This window comes from Acomys minous, assembly GCF_964271855.1.
Source record: "Acomys minous genome assembly, chromosome: 10".
NCBI lineage: Eukaryota > Metazoa > Chordata > Mammalia > Rodentia > Muridae > Acomys > Acomys minous.
This window is the reverse complement of record NC_140491.1, coordinates 32,789,959-32,806,070: the sequence shown is the minus strand read 5'-3', so window position 1 is coordinate 32,806,070 and position 16,112 is coordinate 32,789,959. Positions and strand designations below refer to the sequence as shown.

At 55.0% G+C, this 16,112-nt stretch overlaps 1 protein-coding gene across 1 annotated transcript; it reads left to right on the top strand.

The window, feature by feature from the left end:
• The first annotated feature begins 1,485 nt into the window (after positions 1-1,485).
• HMX1 (H6 family homeobox 1) lies at positions 1,486-5,758 on the top strand. Its single transcript, XM_084798932.1, has 2 exons — positions 1,486-2,357; positions 4,639-5,758. Exons 1-2 carry the CDS (start codon positions 1,979-1,981, stop codon positions 5,265-5,267), a joined length of 1,008 nt encoding a protein of 335 aa, XP_084655058.1. The 5' UTR covers positions 1,486-1,978; the 3' UTR covers positions 5,268-5,758.
• The last annotated feature ends 10,354 nt before the right edge of the window (positions 5,759-16,112 follow it).

Genomic DNA, 16,112 nt, shown 5'->3' with positions numbered 1-16,112 from the left:
TAAGAGCCACACAACCTTTACCGGCTTTACAGGGAAGAAGGTACTGCCCGCAGGGCAGCCTGGAACTTGCAGAGCTTGGAAGGTTCTCCCCTCTGGTCTCAGTTTCTTCATCCGTTAAAAAACAAAAAACAAACAAAAAACAAAAAGCACACACACAAATTCGATTGGCCGCCCAGGATTTGTGCCTGATTTCTGCAAACGAATTTCGCAGCTACTCTAGTCGCGCGGGGGCTGAGCCCCCGGACACCAAGGAAGTAGTAGCACCTGGGGGACTGAGACTCTCCCCAAGACACCTAACTTTGGCTTGGAGCCCTCATCTACGAGATGTGTCTGCTTGCCACGGATCCTTCTTGCCTTGCAGAGAATATGGATCCCAAATGGAGTCCTAGTGTGCACAAAGCCCACTTCCCACCCGGGTTTCCAGCCATCCGCACCAGGCAGTGGGCATCAGAGGCTGCGGCGGGGTGCAGACCCTAAAGGTTCCACAGCCAGGAAGCGCACTCATCCTTCCACCTAGGGCAAGCACTGGGCTCCAAGCTTCGAGAGCCACTTACCATGGGAAGGAGAACGGGTTCTCTTTTCACCTTAGCTTCCCGCTTTCAAGTATAGGGTGATGCTCCCTCTACCACGCTTGTTGGGAAGATTAAGCAAAGCAGGCAGAAGCTCTGAGCCTGCAATCTCCGTCCTGGAAAGTGGGACACCCTTTGTTGGGCACTGGCTGGGGACCCCCACGGAGCAGCTGTATGTGCTTTTCCGTAATAACCCGCGTCCAGTGAAGCGCTCTGCTCAGTGACTCAGCTGTCCCCTGCTCTTGTCGGAAGTGGGTCACAGCTCCGAGGGCCTTAGCGAAGTCTGGGTTACCCTCTGCAGTCTTGCTCCTGAAGTGGGAGAAGACAACTCACTCTGTGCAGGGCAAGAAACTGAGGCAGGAAGAATTGTCCCTCAAGACCTCCCGTCCCGCGCAGTGGCTGGGCCTGAAGCTTTCACCAACCTGAAAGAGAGCCAGGCAATGGAGGTGCTAGGGCGGATGGAACCGGTTCCCACCCAGCGCGACACCATAGAGCAGGGACCGGCCCTTCGGGCCTGGGCCTCTTTACACGCTGAGACTGAGCCAGAGAAACGAAAGCATCCCATCGCGCGGAGATGACACTGAAAGCGTATTTCGTTATGCGCGAGTGTTAAAACGTGCCGCATTTCTGCAGCATTGTTTTGACAGAGTTCCCTTTTTAAATTACACACGGGGTCTTAAAAAAAAAGACTACGGCCAAGTCGGTTGTAATTATGACACGCGCGCAAACACACAGTCACAAGGACTCACGCACAAACCGCGCGTTCTGCGGGTTCCGACACGCTCTAAGTGGGCGAGTCCTGCTCTCTTCCAACGCGATTGGCCAGCATGGACTTCACAGCGACCCTGTAGCCAATGATTGGCCTCCAAGCCGAGGCCCCGCCCTCTTTCACTCTCTGGCGCGGGTGCGGGGGACAGCCGGAATGCATCACGCGGGGTAGCCCCCGCGCGACTACCGGGCAGCCTGCCCTGGGCCGCGTCGCTGCCTGCGCTCAGGGTTCAGCCGGGCGGCGCCTTCTGCAGTGGCCTCTCTCTGGGCCGAAGCGGGTCCTCCAGGCTTACGGTGCCCACGCTGCCCCGCCCCCGGCCCCGCCCCCTCTCCGCCTCCGTGAGGCCGGCCGGGGCGGCGACCCGAAAGGCAACGAGAAAGGCTAGCCCGGCGGCTGCGGGAACGTCGGTCCGCGCGCACCCGCTCCGGCCCAGCCCAGCGCAGCGCAGAAGCCGACGCTCGCCTTGTGGAGCCCGACGCTCTCGCTCCTCGCAGCGGCTGTCCAGGGCCAGCCCGCGCGTACGCTGGGCAGCGGGGCGCCACAATCCCAGAGGGGTTGTGGAGCGGCTGCACCCCGGGCACCAGAGAGACCTCCCCCCACCTCCAAGATCCCAGCATTGCCCGACGGGCCGGGGACCGAGATGCCTGATGAGCTGACCGAGCCCGGGCGCGCCACGCCAGCCCGCGCCTCTTCCTTCCTCATCGAGAACCTGCTGGCAGCCGAGGCCAAGGGCACGGGGCGCGCAGCCCAAGGCGATGGTGTCCGCGAGGAGGAAGAGGAGGAGGACGACGACGACCCCGAGGACGAGGACCCGGAGCAGATGAGGCGACAGCGACTACAGCGGCGACGACAGCTACGCGCGGGCAGAGGGCTGGGCGGGGAGGCGAGGACCCGGGCGCTAGGCCTAGGGCCCCGGCCGCCTCCCGGGCCCGGGCCGCCCTTCGCGCTTAGCTGCGGAGGCGCAACGCGGTGGTACCCACGGGCGCATGGCGGCTACGGAGGTGCTCTGAGTCCTGACAGTGAGTGAGGGTGCGGGAAGGAGTAGGCAATGAGCAGGGCCCTGCTTCCTCCGTGTGCATTATTTTGGTGACTTCGGGCTTGGTAAGCCAAGCTAGTAGTCTTCTGTGTACTGAGGTCTGGGTGGTACGAGACCCCTTTGGAACGCCAGCTTGGGCAATTGTTGGAGACCGGGGATAGTGCTACAAGCAGGAATGTACTAAGGCCAGGATTAAGACCCCTGAGAACACGAAATTGCTGACAGAGAGAGCGAGCGAGCGAGCGAGAGGAGAGTGAAATAGGCCGCGGGAAGACAGGAGAGGGAAAGGGAGCACATTGAGATAGTGAAATTGAAAAGGAAGTGAAGAAATAGGAAGGGTAGCAGAGGAGGGGAGACCCCGAGGTTAAGCACTGAAATAAAAGGGGGCTGAGCAGAGGGGCCACAGTTATGGGGGTTGGATGGGAGACCTTCAATAGCAACTGTGGCCCCTAAAAATATTATTTGCTCTTCTGGCTGCAGCCAGAGTCTGAGCTGGGCCTGGCCCTGGGCCTGGGCCTTCCTTTGGGTCTTCTCAGGACCTAAGGCTGAGGCTGGTGGGAGGCCACTCTGAAGAATCCATTCTACCCGTCTCTCTTTTTTGCCCCTCCCCCTCCTTGGCCTTTGTTTCCTGCAGAGGGCTCAGAGAATGGGGGTGGGGGGGCTTCTCAGCCCCAGAACCCACTTACCCCTCTGGCCTGGACGTTCTGACTCTGCCAGTCTCCAGAGGATGCTTACCTCTCTTAGGGCCTGCTGTTTAGAGAGCAACCCTTGAGAAGACTCCGATAGAGATTTCAACCTCCCCCACCCCACTCCCTCTTTGCCAGACTGCCCCTCAATACACACAGACTTCTATATAGCTAAAGATTCTCCAGTGAGACTCTGAGACCCATCAGTGAGGAGGTCCAGGGGCTCCTGAGTCCAGGGGTGGCCCAGGGCCATTCTTTTCCATTAAATATCCACCTCTTTCCTAGCTTGGTGTAAAAGAACAGGTCTCCCAGCCCAGGTTTGGGATGCCTGCCTTCTTTACATAAACTTAAACAGGGCCCCATAGTATTCTAAAAGCCTCTTGCAGGACACATTTTATTCTTCCTTCTAGTTGGGCCATCCTCACCTGCAACCCAGAGGTCAGCCCTGGCAGAGGCGGTTCCTCCTTATTTCGCGCCATGCGGGTTAGAATTCCCCATCCCTATCAGAGCTCTCAGATTTGCACTCCGTGGGAGCACATAGACCTCTGTGAGTGTATGGGCTCTGGGTATCTTTGTAGGGATGCTGGAAGCCCTAGGTCTGGCTGTGTACACACCATCCTGCTACATGACTTTGTAGTGGACACTGAGTTGGGATTCAGCATGCTTCCAAGGAAACCAGGCAATCTTTAGCCATGCATACAAGCCCCCCATGTTGAGGCATAATCTGGACCAAAACCCACCTTGACCTCTAATCCATTAGAGAGACAGAAGACAGGCTGGCCTGAAGTTGGTTTCATGAGCCCAGAAATCTAGAGATGAACCAGCCCCCCCCCCCCCCGTTTGAACTTCTTTAACCTGGTGACTTCCCTTGACAGACCGGATCTTAGGACTTGGAGCATGAGCCCTGAGGTCCTCTGTAGGCAGGACCCCAAGCAAGTGTAAGAGATGCTTTGGGTAGGGTAGGGATGCTGTGGTCTGCAGAAAACCCTTCCTCTATGCTTTTCTGGAGCATGTTTTGTGCTGCTACAGAGGGCCTGCCTCTGAGGGTGTTTGCATCAGGGTTGTGTCAGTGGAGTGCATTCGTTTATTTCTCTGGTATCTGTTCCCCATGAGTATTGGGAGGCTTTGGACCCTGGCTACTAGCTTGTATGTCAGTCTCTGTATATGCATAACTTTGAAGGACATCGTTCAAAGTTTTGAAAGACATTGGTCAAAGAAGGGCCTCCGCCTGCCTTTTTCTGCGATTGCCAGAAGTCCCAGAAGTCCACTTGCCTTTTCGATTTGCCTTTCTTTCTTTCTTTCTTTCTTTCTTTCTTTCTTTCTTCTCTCTGTCCTTCTCTTGGGTGTGTGCCGCCACGTGTTTGCTACAACCAAGGGCTTCACCTTCTGTCTTGGCCACTTTCCTACCCTCCAGACCCCACCCCCAACAGTGCTGGAGTCCCCAACCCCTGCACAAGAAATATTTCCCAGTTTGTGGCATAGTAGTCGTTGGGGATTTGAAGGTGGGAGGAAGCCAATCTCAGTGACTACTGTAGGGCAGCCGTTAGACCTACCACTATACCGGTTTCTCCCCTGCAGCAAGCGACCGGGACTCTCCGGAGGCCGGCGAGGAGATGGGCCGCGCAGACAGCGCCTGGCCTCGGTGCCCAGGGCCAGGAGCCGTGCCGCGGGAGGTGACGACGCAAGGCCCGGCGGCAGGCGGGGAGGAGGCTGCGGAGTTGGCCGAGGCCCCAGCGGCAGTGTCCGCGGCTGCGGCAGGGGAGGCACGCGGCGGCCGCAAGAAGAAGACACGCACGGTCTTCTCGCGCAGCCAGGTCTTCCAGCTTGAGTCCACTTTCGACCTGAAGCGCTACCTGAGCAGCGCGGAGCGCGCAGGCCTTGCCGCCTCGCTGCAGCTCACCGAGACGCAGGTCAAGATCTGGTTCCAGAACCGCCGCAACAAGTGGAAGCGGCAGCTGGCAGCGGAGCTGGAGGCAGCCAGCTTGTCCCCACCGGGAGCGCAGCGCTTGGTCCGCGTGCCTGTGCTCTACCACGAGAGTCCCCCGGCCGCCTCCGGGCCCGCGCTGCCCTTCCCGCTGGCGCCTCCGGCATCCGCGCCGCCACCGCCGCTGCTCGGTTTCTCGGGCGCGCTGGCCTACCCGCTGGCCGCCTTCCCGGCCGCAGCCTCGGTACCCTTTCTCCGTGCGCAGATGCCGGGGCTAGTGTGAGCCGGCGCCCTCAGGGCAGGGGCGCCCGGAGGAGGCGGTGGAAGGTACCGCGTACCTCGCAGTCCTTCCGGTGGGCCGTCTCCGTGGGCAGCTGCTCCAGAGAGTACCGGTCGGCGGCAGCGGGAACTCGAAGCCAGCTGCAAGGCTAAAGCCTGGCTCGGAGGAAAGCGGTGCTGAGCAGATGCGTGCTCCTCGGCAGCAAACGGACACTTGGAACGGGCTGGCCAAGGAACCGCATGGTGACTGTCCCTAGGCATCCTGCCCCTAACTCAGAATGTCCTTTTCTCGGGACTTAGCAGGAATCTAGACAGCAGGGCCCCCTTCCAAGGGACAGCGCAGAGAGCCTCAGGCATTGGGACAACCCATCTTGGGCCTCTCTTCCGAAGAGGGCTTCTCTCCTGGGCTGCCTTGGTTCTCTTGGCTTGTTGAAGACTTTTTTTTTCCCTGTGATTAATCTACTTCTTTGCATATGGAATAAAAAGGGACGTTTTCTGGATGGACTCGCTGCTATGTGGTCGCTGGGGCAGACACGCTTCTGGTAGCAGGCCTGAGTGAGTGAGTGCTTCCCTCCCCAAAACTGGCCAGGGACTCAGGCTACTCTGGGGTAGGTGGGCGGGCAGGCTGGAGCCATCCTAAATTTCACTCAACTGCTCCAGACAAGGAGGCCCAGCTGCATCTCTGTAGAAGGCTTAAAGGTCGGGAGTGTGAAGTAGGGATGTAAAGATGACAGTGTGTAATAGAGTTCTGAGGGCTGAAATCAAAGGCTTGGCGGGGAGGGTTCTCTGACCCTTTATCACGAGAGTTCACGAGGCCATGTGGCCACTGCCCTTACCTGCACTTGGGACAGATAAAAGCATGTGTGTAGACATTCTCTGAACCAAAACAAAGCTCTGGCTCTTCAGCAAGGCACTGGGATGCTGGCTCCATTGGTGGTAGTCTCCATGTGGGCTCTCAGGGGAAGTTGCTTGAACAGTGTAGTCCACCAGGGTCACCCATCTACATTATCCTGAAACCGACTGCTGTTCCTACCAACAGGTGGACTGTACTTTATTTGGTGTACATTTGAGCCTAGTTGGGAGGGGGCATTTCAAAGTTGAAGGGGTCAGGTCACTCCCAGTCTTAACAGAGGACCTTGGAAAACCTGTCTCCATCCCCGCTTCACCCAGAAGCAGACACCCCATAGCTGAGATGTGCAGCCCACCAGGCCACATTGGCCTGGGGCGCCCAAGGTGGCGCCAGACAGCCTAGGAGAAGGCGCCAGGGGCCGGGGGGAGTCGGTCTTTCGGTGCCTGTGTGTTTTCTCACCCCCACCCTAGTACAAAGAGCTGGTTTCCAGTATGGAGACGACCCCCCCCCCAAGCATTAGTGCTCCGTGGAGCACTTCCTTTTTCTTTTGCTGTCCCCAGTTCCCATGCCCTGAGGATGTGGGTATTTTGGGATTCATGTGGAAGGGACCTTGGTCCTTGACCAGCAGTTCAATCTCTGGGGCAGCCTTCCATGTCAGCCAATCAGAGTTTGGGGCCTGGGTACTCCTTGTGACTTGGGATACTCTGAACTGCTTTGCTATGAGTAAGCCAGCTTTTACTGGCTTTGTCTGGGACAGACTATAATACACTTCAATGAACTTGGAGTGTTCAAAGGCCTTGGACCCCCGTCAGCAGCCACACAGGGTACAGGCTGTCTCCAGATGGAATGGGCAAACCTACCTCTCCCTCTTCTCACCTCTCAGCTGTGCCTTCACCAGCCATCGGTGCCCCTCTATCCCTACACAGTCTACACCCCCCAGTGATCCAGGTGGGAATTCTGGCCCCACTGTCAGGGTCTCAGGGGGCCCAGGTCACTCCTTGGCTTAAAAAAAAAAAGTTAGGTCTGGGACAAGGCAAGCATTGTGAGAGCACTGTTTTATTCCAGTTGCTACCTGATACCTTGTACTGAGGTCACATGCTGACCACAAGGTGTCTCTGAGCCATTCAGCAGCAAATGTGTCCTCATCAGAATGTTTTACCAAGCGACAGTAAAATACCCTAGGAAAGTCACTTGCCAAAGGGGGGGGGGGGAGAGGAGGCAAATGGGACAAGATCCTAAGGGCACCTGCAATGGAACCTCATTCCATCATTTGGTGAAGATGAATATATATATATATATTCTAACGTGTGTGTTAGAATTATCAACACTGGGCAGGAAAGCTTCCGACCTCCCTAACTACCCTCCCCAGGCTCCCAGGGAGGTCTTGGAGTCCTTCAGCAGGAAAGTGATATCTCTTGGAGCTAGGAACTGGACCTGACAATGCAGGGGACTGCTCCTTAACTAGTTCAGCTCACCAGGCTCAGGCAAGCTCACCATCCTCCATAAGTGTCTGGGGTGCAGCATTGAAGGCAGCACATAGCAGAAAGAAATGGTCCAAATGGAACACACAACATTCAAGCCCTCAATATTCAAGTCCTAGAAGGTGCCAGGAGCAGCTGGAGACTTTAGTGAGTCTCAGTCTTGGCACTGATTGCAGGCACACCTCGTGGCATTGACTGTTGCTGGCATAAGATGAATGGCTTCGATTTGTCTCTGCCAGGTGGACTCTCACAGATTCCCCCCATTTAGCCTCACTCGTCGTTAAGTGAGAGCCAGCTGCCATCACTCTGAATTACAGAGCCTCCTGGCTCATGAGAGTCAAATAGCCCACCTTAATACATGACCTCCGAGTGGACCCTGTCCTACTGGCAAAAGGAGACCCACTGGCAAGCCTTCTTTTTTGAGGTCCTAGTTTCCCCATCACAAACCATTTGGCATGTAACTTGTACCCTCTCTGTATTCTTTATGTGAAACCAGCCATGTCTATGCTCATGCAGGGCAGGGCAGGCACAGTTAACAATCAGTCAGAAATCGTAGTCAGACTAAGTTTCTACCAGGAGTATGGAAGTAGCGTAGCCTAGCCTGTCTCTCTAGGGACAGGGTAGGGTGGGGTGGGGTGGTCACTTTTGGCCCTGGCTCAGAGAGCAAGGCTATCCTGGAAGACTCCTTCCTGCTTTGTCCCCAACCAGAGCAACCAACAGTAGGCATTGAGAAAACCAATAGCCTTTCCAAGAACTGCACCCCCACCCTACCATAGGCAGGAGAGCCACAATATAAACAACTCACACAGACAACACACACACATATTCATACAATCTGCTTCTGGAGGGAGCTCCCCAGAGCCTAGGCTCTGCCCTCACTCAGAAAACAGCCCAGCTAGGTTGAGACCAAGGGGTTGGGGGTTGGCCAGGTGAGCTAAGCCAGGAGCCTGCTTTTCTGCTTTTCTCGCTAGCAACGAGGTGGAAAACGAAAGCAGTGCTTCCACAGGAACGGACTCTGGGCCTGGGAAGTCATTAGGAGGCCAGAGACCAGTGGTGCTGGGGGGCTCTGTTCCTGGAGGTTCTTCCTCTGACTGGGAAGTGCAGTGCAGGAGAGCCTGGGGTAGGAGGGGGAATCCCTTTGCTTCAGTGATCTGGCTCAGCAGGCATTCACCAAAATGCCGTGGGGGGAAGTTGGGGAAGTGGAGTCCCCAACCTCGGGAGCTCCAGCTAGTCAGCTAACCTGGAGCCCCTTCCGGGGTGTCTGATTGTGCTGGAAGGAAAAGGAGGGCTGGCTGGTCTCTTGGCAGTGGACTGGAGTGAGGACACGTCTATCCTCACAGTGCCCACAGGCACCAGGAGGGAGGGAAAATGGGGCCAGGCTAGGGCTTACTGTGGGTTGTGAAGGGGAGCCGCTGGTTGTGTTTGTTTTGTTGTGTCATGTTTTTTATTTTCAAAATGGTGTTCGTGCGTATTATTATTTCCTGGGCAATTCCGTAGAATCAGAACAGAAAAACAAACAAACAAACAAACAAACAAAACAACAAAATCTTGTGCCCTTTCGCTATCGAAGCCAACTGAGTGTTAAACCAGACTGAGAATTTATTGGGATTATAGTGGTTTTTTTTTTTAAGTCAGACTGTTAGCTTTAAAAATGCACTTAATTTTAAATTAAATTGCATAAATTCAGAAATGCATGAGTTTACCAGAGAAACAGACGTGACACTGGTTTGTCTAAAATATGCAATAAACTTAAAAGGCAGAATGGAAGTGAGGCGCTTGGTTAGGAATCTATACTTAAGGAAGGGCGAGGGGCAGAGAGACCTTATTTCAACTTCTCTATTTGATTTTATATCTGAAAATAAACCTAAATCAACCTGTTTAACGAGGCTGTGGAAACATGAGGACGTGTGCTGGGGGTTGAATGATTCTCCGCCACAGAAGCTGCTGTACTGTCCAAATTTATTTTCACCCAATCCGGGTCTTACCTGGGTCCACTTAAAACCCTGCTTAAAAAAAAAACATTGTTTCCTTCCGGCTTGGCCAGAATCTGACCGTTAAAGCTCGTACATTTTAACTTGAGAGCTATTTTTGTCTCATACGTTGCTCCCCCCCCCCCCTTCACGCAGCTTTCCGCGTTTTCTCCCTCCCATTCTGGTCAGCCGGGACTCTCCATCCTGGCTATGGGAGTCTGCTACGCATGATTGTGCAAAAGGGCTTAAGGGTCGCGCGACCTAGGCGATCCTGCCAAGCAGTGTGCCCGGGTGCGTGGTGCCCAGTGCGGCCTCTCTGGTCTGGGATCCAAGTCTTTTGTTTCTGGCGCACCGTGGGTCTGTGGCACGGAGTGCGGAAGCGAGGCTGGGCACCCATAAGCGACACGTGCGAAGGGCGAAGGGCAGATAGAGAAGGACTGTGTCCGGACCGCTGCGGAGTCCGAGGGGGTCGAGACATCTGAACCGACCGAACGTCGGCCGGCTCTGCGCATTCCGGGATTGCGCGGGCTCTGCGGGCCCGGGCCACGGTTCTGCGCTAGCTTGGGAAGGTCTCACCTCTCTGCCCTTAATCGGCTGGTTCTCTTCGCTCTCCCCGGGCTGCTATTCTCAGTTTGCTGCGGTCCTTCACACGTGTCCCGCCTTCCCGGACGTTGACTCCTTTCCTGTGACGAGAACTCTGTTTTTGTTTTTTGTTTTTTGGCTGCGCCGCACCCTACCTCCCAAAGGGTCCGGGACTCCGCGGTCTCCCACCCACCCAGCTCCAGGCATAGCTACAGATCCCGCACCAGCACCTGTCCGCCAGGTCCGTGAGGCCCTGTTTCCCCTTCAAGTAGGAGGGAACGCCACCGGGGTGCGGGCCAGGAAGAGACGCTGGCCCTCCTCTTGCCTGGCTGGGCTTAGGCTCTCCAGGCACAGTCTCTAGGGGGACCTTGTGGCTCGCGGTCCCGCCCCGCCCCCGCGGCCCGTCCAGCCCCACCCGGCCTGCGGCGCCCCTCCACTCCCGCCTGGGCCGCTCACCTGGCGTCTTGCAGTCTGCGGCGGTCTGCAGACCCGCCCCGCTGTCCGCACCTCGCGTCTTTCATCCCCCTCACCCCGCTTGTCCCCACGCGGGCTGGGTGCCCAGCGTCACTTAGTAAAGGTTCTGTGCCCAGCTGAGGGCAAGGGACGGTGGTGGGAACGCAGGGGTCCGAAAGGCACCGGGAACAGGGGGCCACGTGAATGCGGGCCCTCAACCCTTGCCTTAGGGCCCAGGACAGAAGATGAAGTGGGAGGGTCCCAGTCTGGCCCCTGGATACAAATCCCTTCAGCCCACAGGGCTCAGCATGGTGCTCATTGCGCCCCGTGTGTCTTCCGTGGATCCTCGTGACTGGAATGGGGATCGAGCCTCCGACTGGTAGAGGCGCCCTCTCCGTCCTTAAATGAGCCTCACAGTGGCTTTGGGGATGCTATTTTAGTTATGTGCACGGAAAAGGATTCTGTCCCAGTCTAACTCTCAGGCACACGCACCCAGTGACCCGGGGAGACCGGAGGCAGTGTTGGGGTTTCTTTTCAACTGTGCAAATGAGAGGGCCTAGAAGTGGGAGAGCCTACCACCTGTCCCTCAAGCTCCCCCACTCTTTCCAGAGAGTTCTCCACACCACGGAGTAGCTCTGAGGGGGCCCCCACACTGAAATTCACCCCATTTCCTTTTTAAAGGTTAAGTGACAGCAATTGGGGCTCACCTGGAGCCTTTCAGGGTTCCCTCAGACCAGGTCGTGCACTCCGCAGCGAATAAGCAAGCGAATAGTGCTGACACGCCATTGGGGTTGACTGAAATTGGTTGTCGAGAAAAGACCTTAAACTTTCCCTGTCCTCTCCGGCTCCCCGGCTCCCCGGCTCCCCGTGCGCTGCCCTTTACCCCGTAGAGGTAGCTGTGGAGTGTAGAACTGGGTGCTTGCGTCTGAGCATCCCACCTCTCCAGCAACCTCCAGCTTGCTGAAAAGTGACGGGTCGAATCTTACCTGCTCATTCTCTGTACAAATCCATTGTAACCCCAAGACGAGTCACAAGCCCCACCCCGCCTCTCTGCTATAGAAGGGAACGATAGTTTGCGCCAACAAGCAGAAGGGCTTTCGGGACAAAAAGAACAGAATAGAGAAGCCATAGTACTCAGGCCTTGAAGAAACGTCCTCTTCTGGGACCTCTGGTAACCCACCTTAATATCATGGGACCTGATGAAGCCATGAGCCCAGGCTTCATCCTTTACTGGGAGTGGGGGTGGGGTGCAGGCTTGGTGTCCTTCATACTAACACGGGACTATCTGGGAAAGCATCGTATCCCAGGGCCTCAGGTCTTGTGCTTGGAGTGAGTTCTACACAGGCTTAGGTGGCTGTCTCTGCACCCTGCTCTCTTCTCTGCCCTAGCGTGGGGGAGCAGAAGCCTTTGTCTGAGGCCTTCCTGCGATTATCCAAGGTCCCAAAGTCCCCAGCCCAGGAGCAGCCACCGGTTGTTTCACGCTACGTCCATCTGACCCTTTCTCTCATCTGGTCTTGGCTTCACCCCACCGAGGTCATAGCCCCCACCCGACGTGGAGTTCTCTCTGAACGACTCTCGAAGGTTGGCAACTACAGCACCTTTACATCAAGACTTCTCTGGATTTGAATTGAGTTTTCTTTCTGAAATTTCTAAAATCCATTTCCCCCAAATGGGCAGAAGCCTTGCACGCGCCGCGGCCTGCGCCCCCACCGCGGCCTGGCCGCATTGATCCCGCGTCTTACAGCACATCACATTAGCCTAATGGTTTCTCTGATGATTCAACTTCTTTTCCTTAAGAGCCGCCCCTCGGCCCTCCACCCCTCCGCTGCGCCAAGGACCTCGCCCCTGGGACCCGCGGACCGCGGGAAGCGACGCGCTCCGGAGACGGCGAGGCGCGCGGGGCGGCGGGGTGTGCCCGTGGGTCCGCGGGGAACCTGGCGCTCACCTTAGACCTGAGCTTCCGAGACATCCAGAGTCAGACCCTCGACTCAACTCTTCGAATTCAGACCCGAGTCGGGGAGATTCGGAGCATAGTTATCCCTGGGGCCGGCGCTGGGACCCATACTCACGCTTCCGGTCTCCTGCCGGGTGAGTAGGACCCAGGCCGGCTTGATTCGCCGGCCATTAGCCAATTGGTCCTGCAGGTCCCCCAGCTGCGCAGAGAAGCAGTGTTCCTTATAGAAAATTCACACACACACACACACACACACACACACACACACACACACACACACACACACACACGGGACTCTCCAAATCCAGAGATAGCCGAGTTTTTTCTTTTCTTTTCTTTTTCTTTCGTTAATTTGTTTTGTTTTCCCCTAGACAGGGTTTCTCTCTGTAGCCCTGTCTGTCCTGAAATCACTCTGTAGACCAGGCTAGCCTCGAACTCAGGAATCCTTCTGCCTCTGCTTCTCATGTGTTGGCATTAAAGGTTTGTGGCCACCAACCCCAGCTGAGTTTTTTGTTTGTTTGTTTGTTTTGCTTTGTTTTCGTTTTGTTTTTCTTTAATACATTTTTATTTTTGCGGAGCTGGTGATGAAATTCAAGGCTTCAAGCAGTCTTCAATCCTGAGCCACAGATTCAGCCTGCATTTTCACAACTCGTTTATTTGCTTGTTTGCTTTAAAATAGGACATGCTTTGACCACGCAACTAAGGAAGACTCTCTTTCAGGCCCTCACGATGGGAACTCACCCCAGACAAGCCCACGTACTACTACTGATGTCCTTGCTGTTTTTGAGACAGGATCTGCAGTTGTAGCTCAAGCTGGCTTCCAGCTCTGGGCCCTCCTGCTGCCTCACTCACCTACCAGAGGCTTACAAGCTCAGCAGCTCTGTAGACCGAGAATCTACACCCACAGACACATTGTGTAAGCCCTTGCCAAATCCATTAAAAAAAAATCCCCGCCCCCACTTGGATATCTAGAAGATTTAAACCAAGAGACCCGCAGGCTGAGGGTTTGAGTTTTCCAGGTGGGACTGCAAAATAAGCATAAATTGAAACCCAGTTTGTCTTCACTGTTCCTGATTCAGTTTTATCAAAGCTACTAACACACAGTTTCCATGAAGAGCAGCTAACACTACCATCAAGGTCTGGTGTCTTGGCTCCCGCCTACAGCCTTAAGGTGCCTGGAGCCTCTCAGCCTGCCTTTTCTCTTCTGCTTTCTTGCAGGCGGAACCCCGGGGTCCCCTACATACCAGGCAAGCAGGCTCTACTGCCCAGCTTCCTCCCCAACACACAACCACTGCCACCCTACCACGGCTCTTTTGTCACTTTGAGGCTGGTTTTTTGTTTTTTTGTTTTTTTGTTTGTTTGTTTTTTAAATCTTACACCTGGAGTACAGCTACACAGTCCATTTCCCACCCCCCTACCCCCCCATCTCCCCCCAACCCCACTCCCAGCCTCCCCAGTACTTGTACTTCATGACTGGCTGCAAACTTGGCTGTTTTTTTAGCACTGATTTCTTCTTTGGAGGGTTGCTTTTCTGGGTTCCTTGTTCATTTGTCCCCAAGTGCTTGTGTAAGGTGTCAGCACCCAGGAGTTCCCTCAGTCCAGGTGGGCTAGTGAAGTTGGCACATTCTGGGGGCTGATTCAGGTCCCACCTGCATCCCTAGTGAAGCTGTCCCTAGGATGCAGCTTCCTTGGGTTATTTTCTCCAAAGCCCCAGTAAGGCAGCAGGCATAGCTGTCAGCCAGTGCTTAGACCACAGCCTTTAGGGGCAAGGGAAGACCGTGACTTCTGGTCCTATCTCACCCAGCCTGTTGAGCCCCAGGAATCCTTCACCTGGTGTCTCCATGGGAGGAGGCATCCAAGCAGGAGGAGCAGGAGGCCCTCGGTTGCCGACCTTGCTTTTCTCCAGGTCTTAAAGTGGAGAATGCGCACTTCACTTGACTGCTAACAGATGTGGATGAAAGTGCATAGTGCTGGAACTCCGATTACCCTCTGCGTTTGCTAAGTGTCAGCCAGGATTCTCTGAAGAAAGTGGAACTCTGGGATGTACTGGACGGACAGACGGACAAGTGAGAAACTGCATGGGCAGATAGACATGCTAGAAAGTCAAACAAGGGTTGATGCTGCCCTGTGCATATACATCTTATCATGGGTGGGCTAGAAACCCAGGCTGAGGTTCTGCGCTGCAGTCACTAGGAGAATTCCTTTCCCTCAGATTATCTCCATTTTGGCTTGCAAGAACTTGTAAGAATCCCACTGTACTATGGTAGCCATTTGGTTTTACTCAATGTCTCATCTAAACATTTATCACATTTCAAAAACCCCTTCCCAGTAACATCTAGACACGTGAGCATCATGGTCCAGCCATGCTGATATACAGCATCAACCACTACAGTAGGTATTCAGGCACCAGCCTCACATAAAAACCCACAGGCACATGCTGGCATTGATGCCCTACCATCTGTAGCCAATGAGGACCAATCCCAGTGTTGTGTGGAACCCATGCTTGTCAGCCTTCATAGAGATCCCAGAGCAGCGCTGGACCAGGACTGGTAAGGGCTCCTGAAGGGTGTGTGTATGTGTGTGTGTGTGTGTGTGTGTGTGTGTGTGTGTGTGTGTGTGTGTGAGATAGTCACTCATGTCTTCTTGAGTGTAGGTGGCTTCTCCCATATTGTGTGACTGACACAGTGGGGTGGGGCCATTGAAAGAAGCAAGCATCTCTTCATCACAGAACAGAGTAGACACTGGGAAAACCCAGCCTGTCATCACAACTTCTCTGTGGCACTTGGTCAGGAGAGCAAACTTCCCTGAAGCTGCCACTTCTGGGTGACTTCCTGGCTAGGCAGTTCACCTGTTATTTCTGTCACAGCTTGTCACTCCATCAGTTAACTTAAGGCACTTGCCCAGAATAAAACAAAGTCTGCCTGATATACATGAGGTTGTCCCACTGTCTTTGTCCACAGCACCTCAGAACCAGAACCAGGGCTTGAGGAAGGGACCAGGCAGATGAGATCCAGAGAGTTTCCTGGCTCTGATGTGTCTGCACTGGAGTGCCAGGAAGGAAGGAGCTAGCTCTGGCCATCTCTGTCCCCATAGGCTCCCTGTGATGCATTCTTGATGCTCATCTTGTCCCTGCCTCATCTCCCAGATGCCTTGCTACTGCCCAGCCTCAGTGAGCAAGCAAAAGAAAAAACAAAAAACAAACAAACAAAACCCTCATTGTGTGAGTACACATATGTCCACTATGGACTGCAGGGATCTGCATGTTTGTGCCCACAGAGAACTGCATGCACAAACACATATATGTCCAGAGGACCACATGCGCACATGTGTGTCAGCAGAGGAACATGTGCATGTACATGTGTGTGTCCACAGCACACGCTGGTGTTCTGCCCAGCATCTGGGAGATACTGTTGCTAAGCAGCTGAGGGCCCCAGCCTAGACTGTGAAACTCATTCTCCTTGGCTTACGGAGGACAAGCCTATATCTAGGAATTCTGAGAGTATCCCAGGCCCACAGCAGCCCCACAGTGAGCCAATGCCCCAGGGCTCTCTTTTCTTTC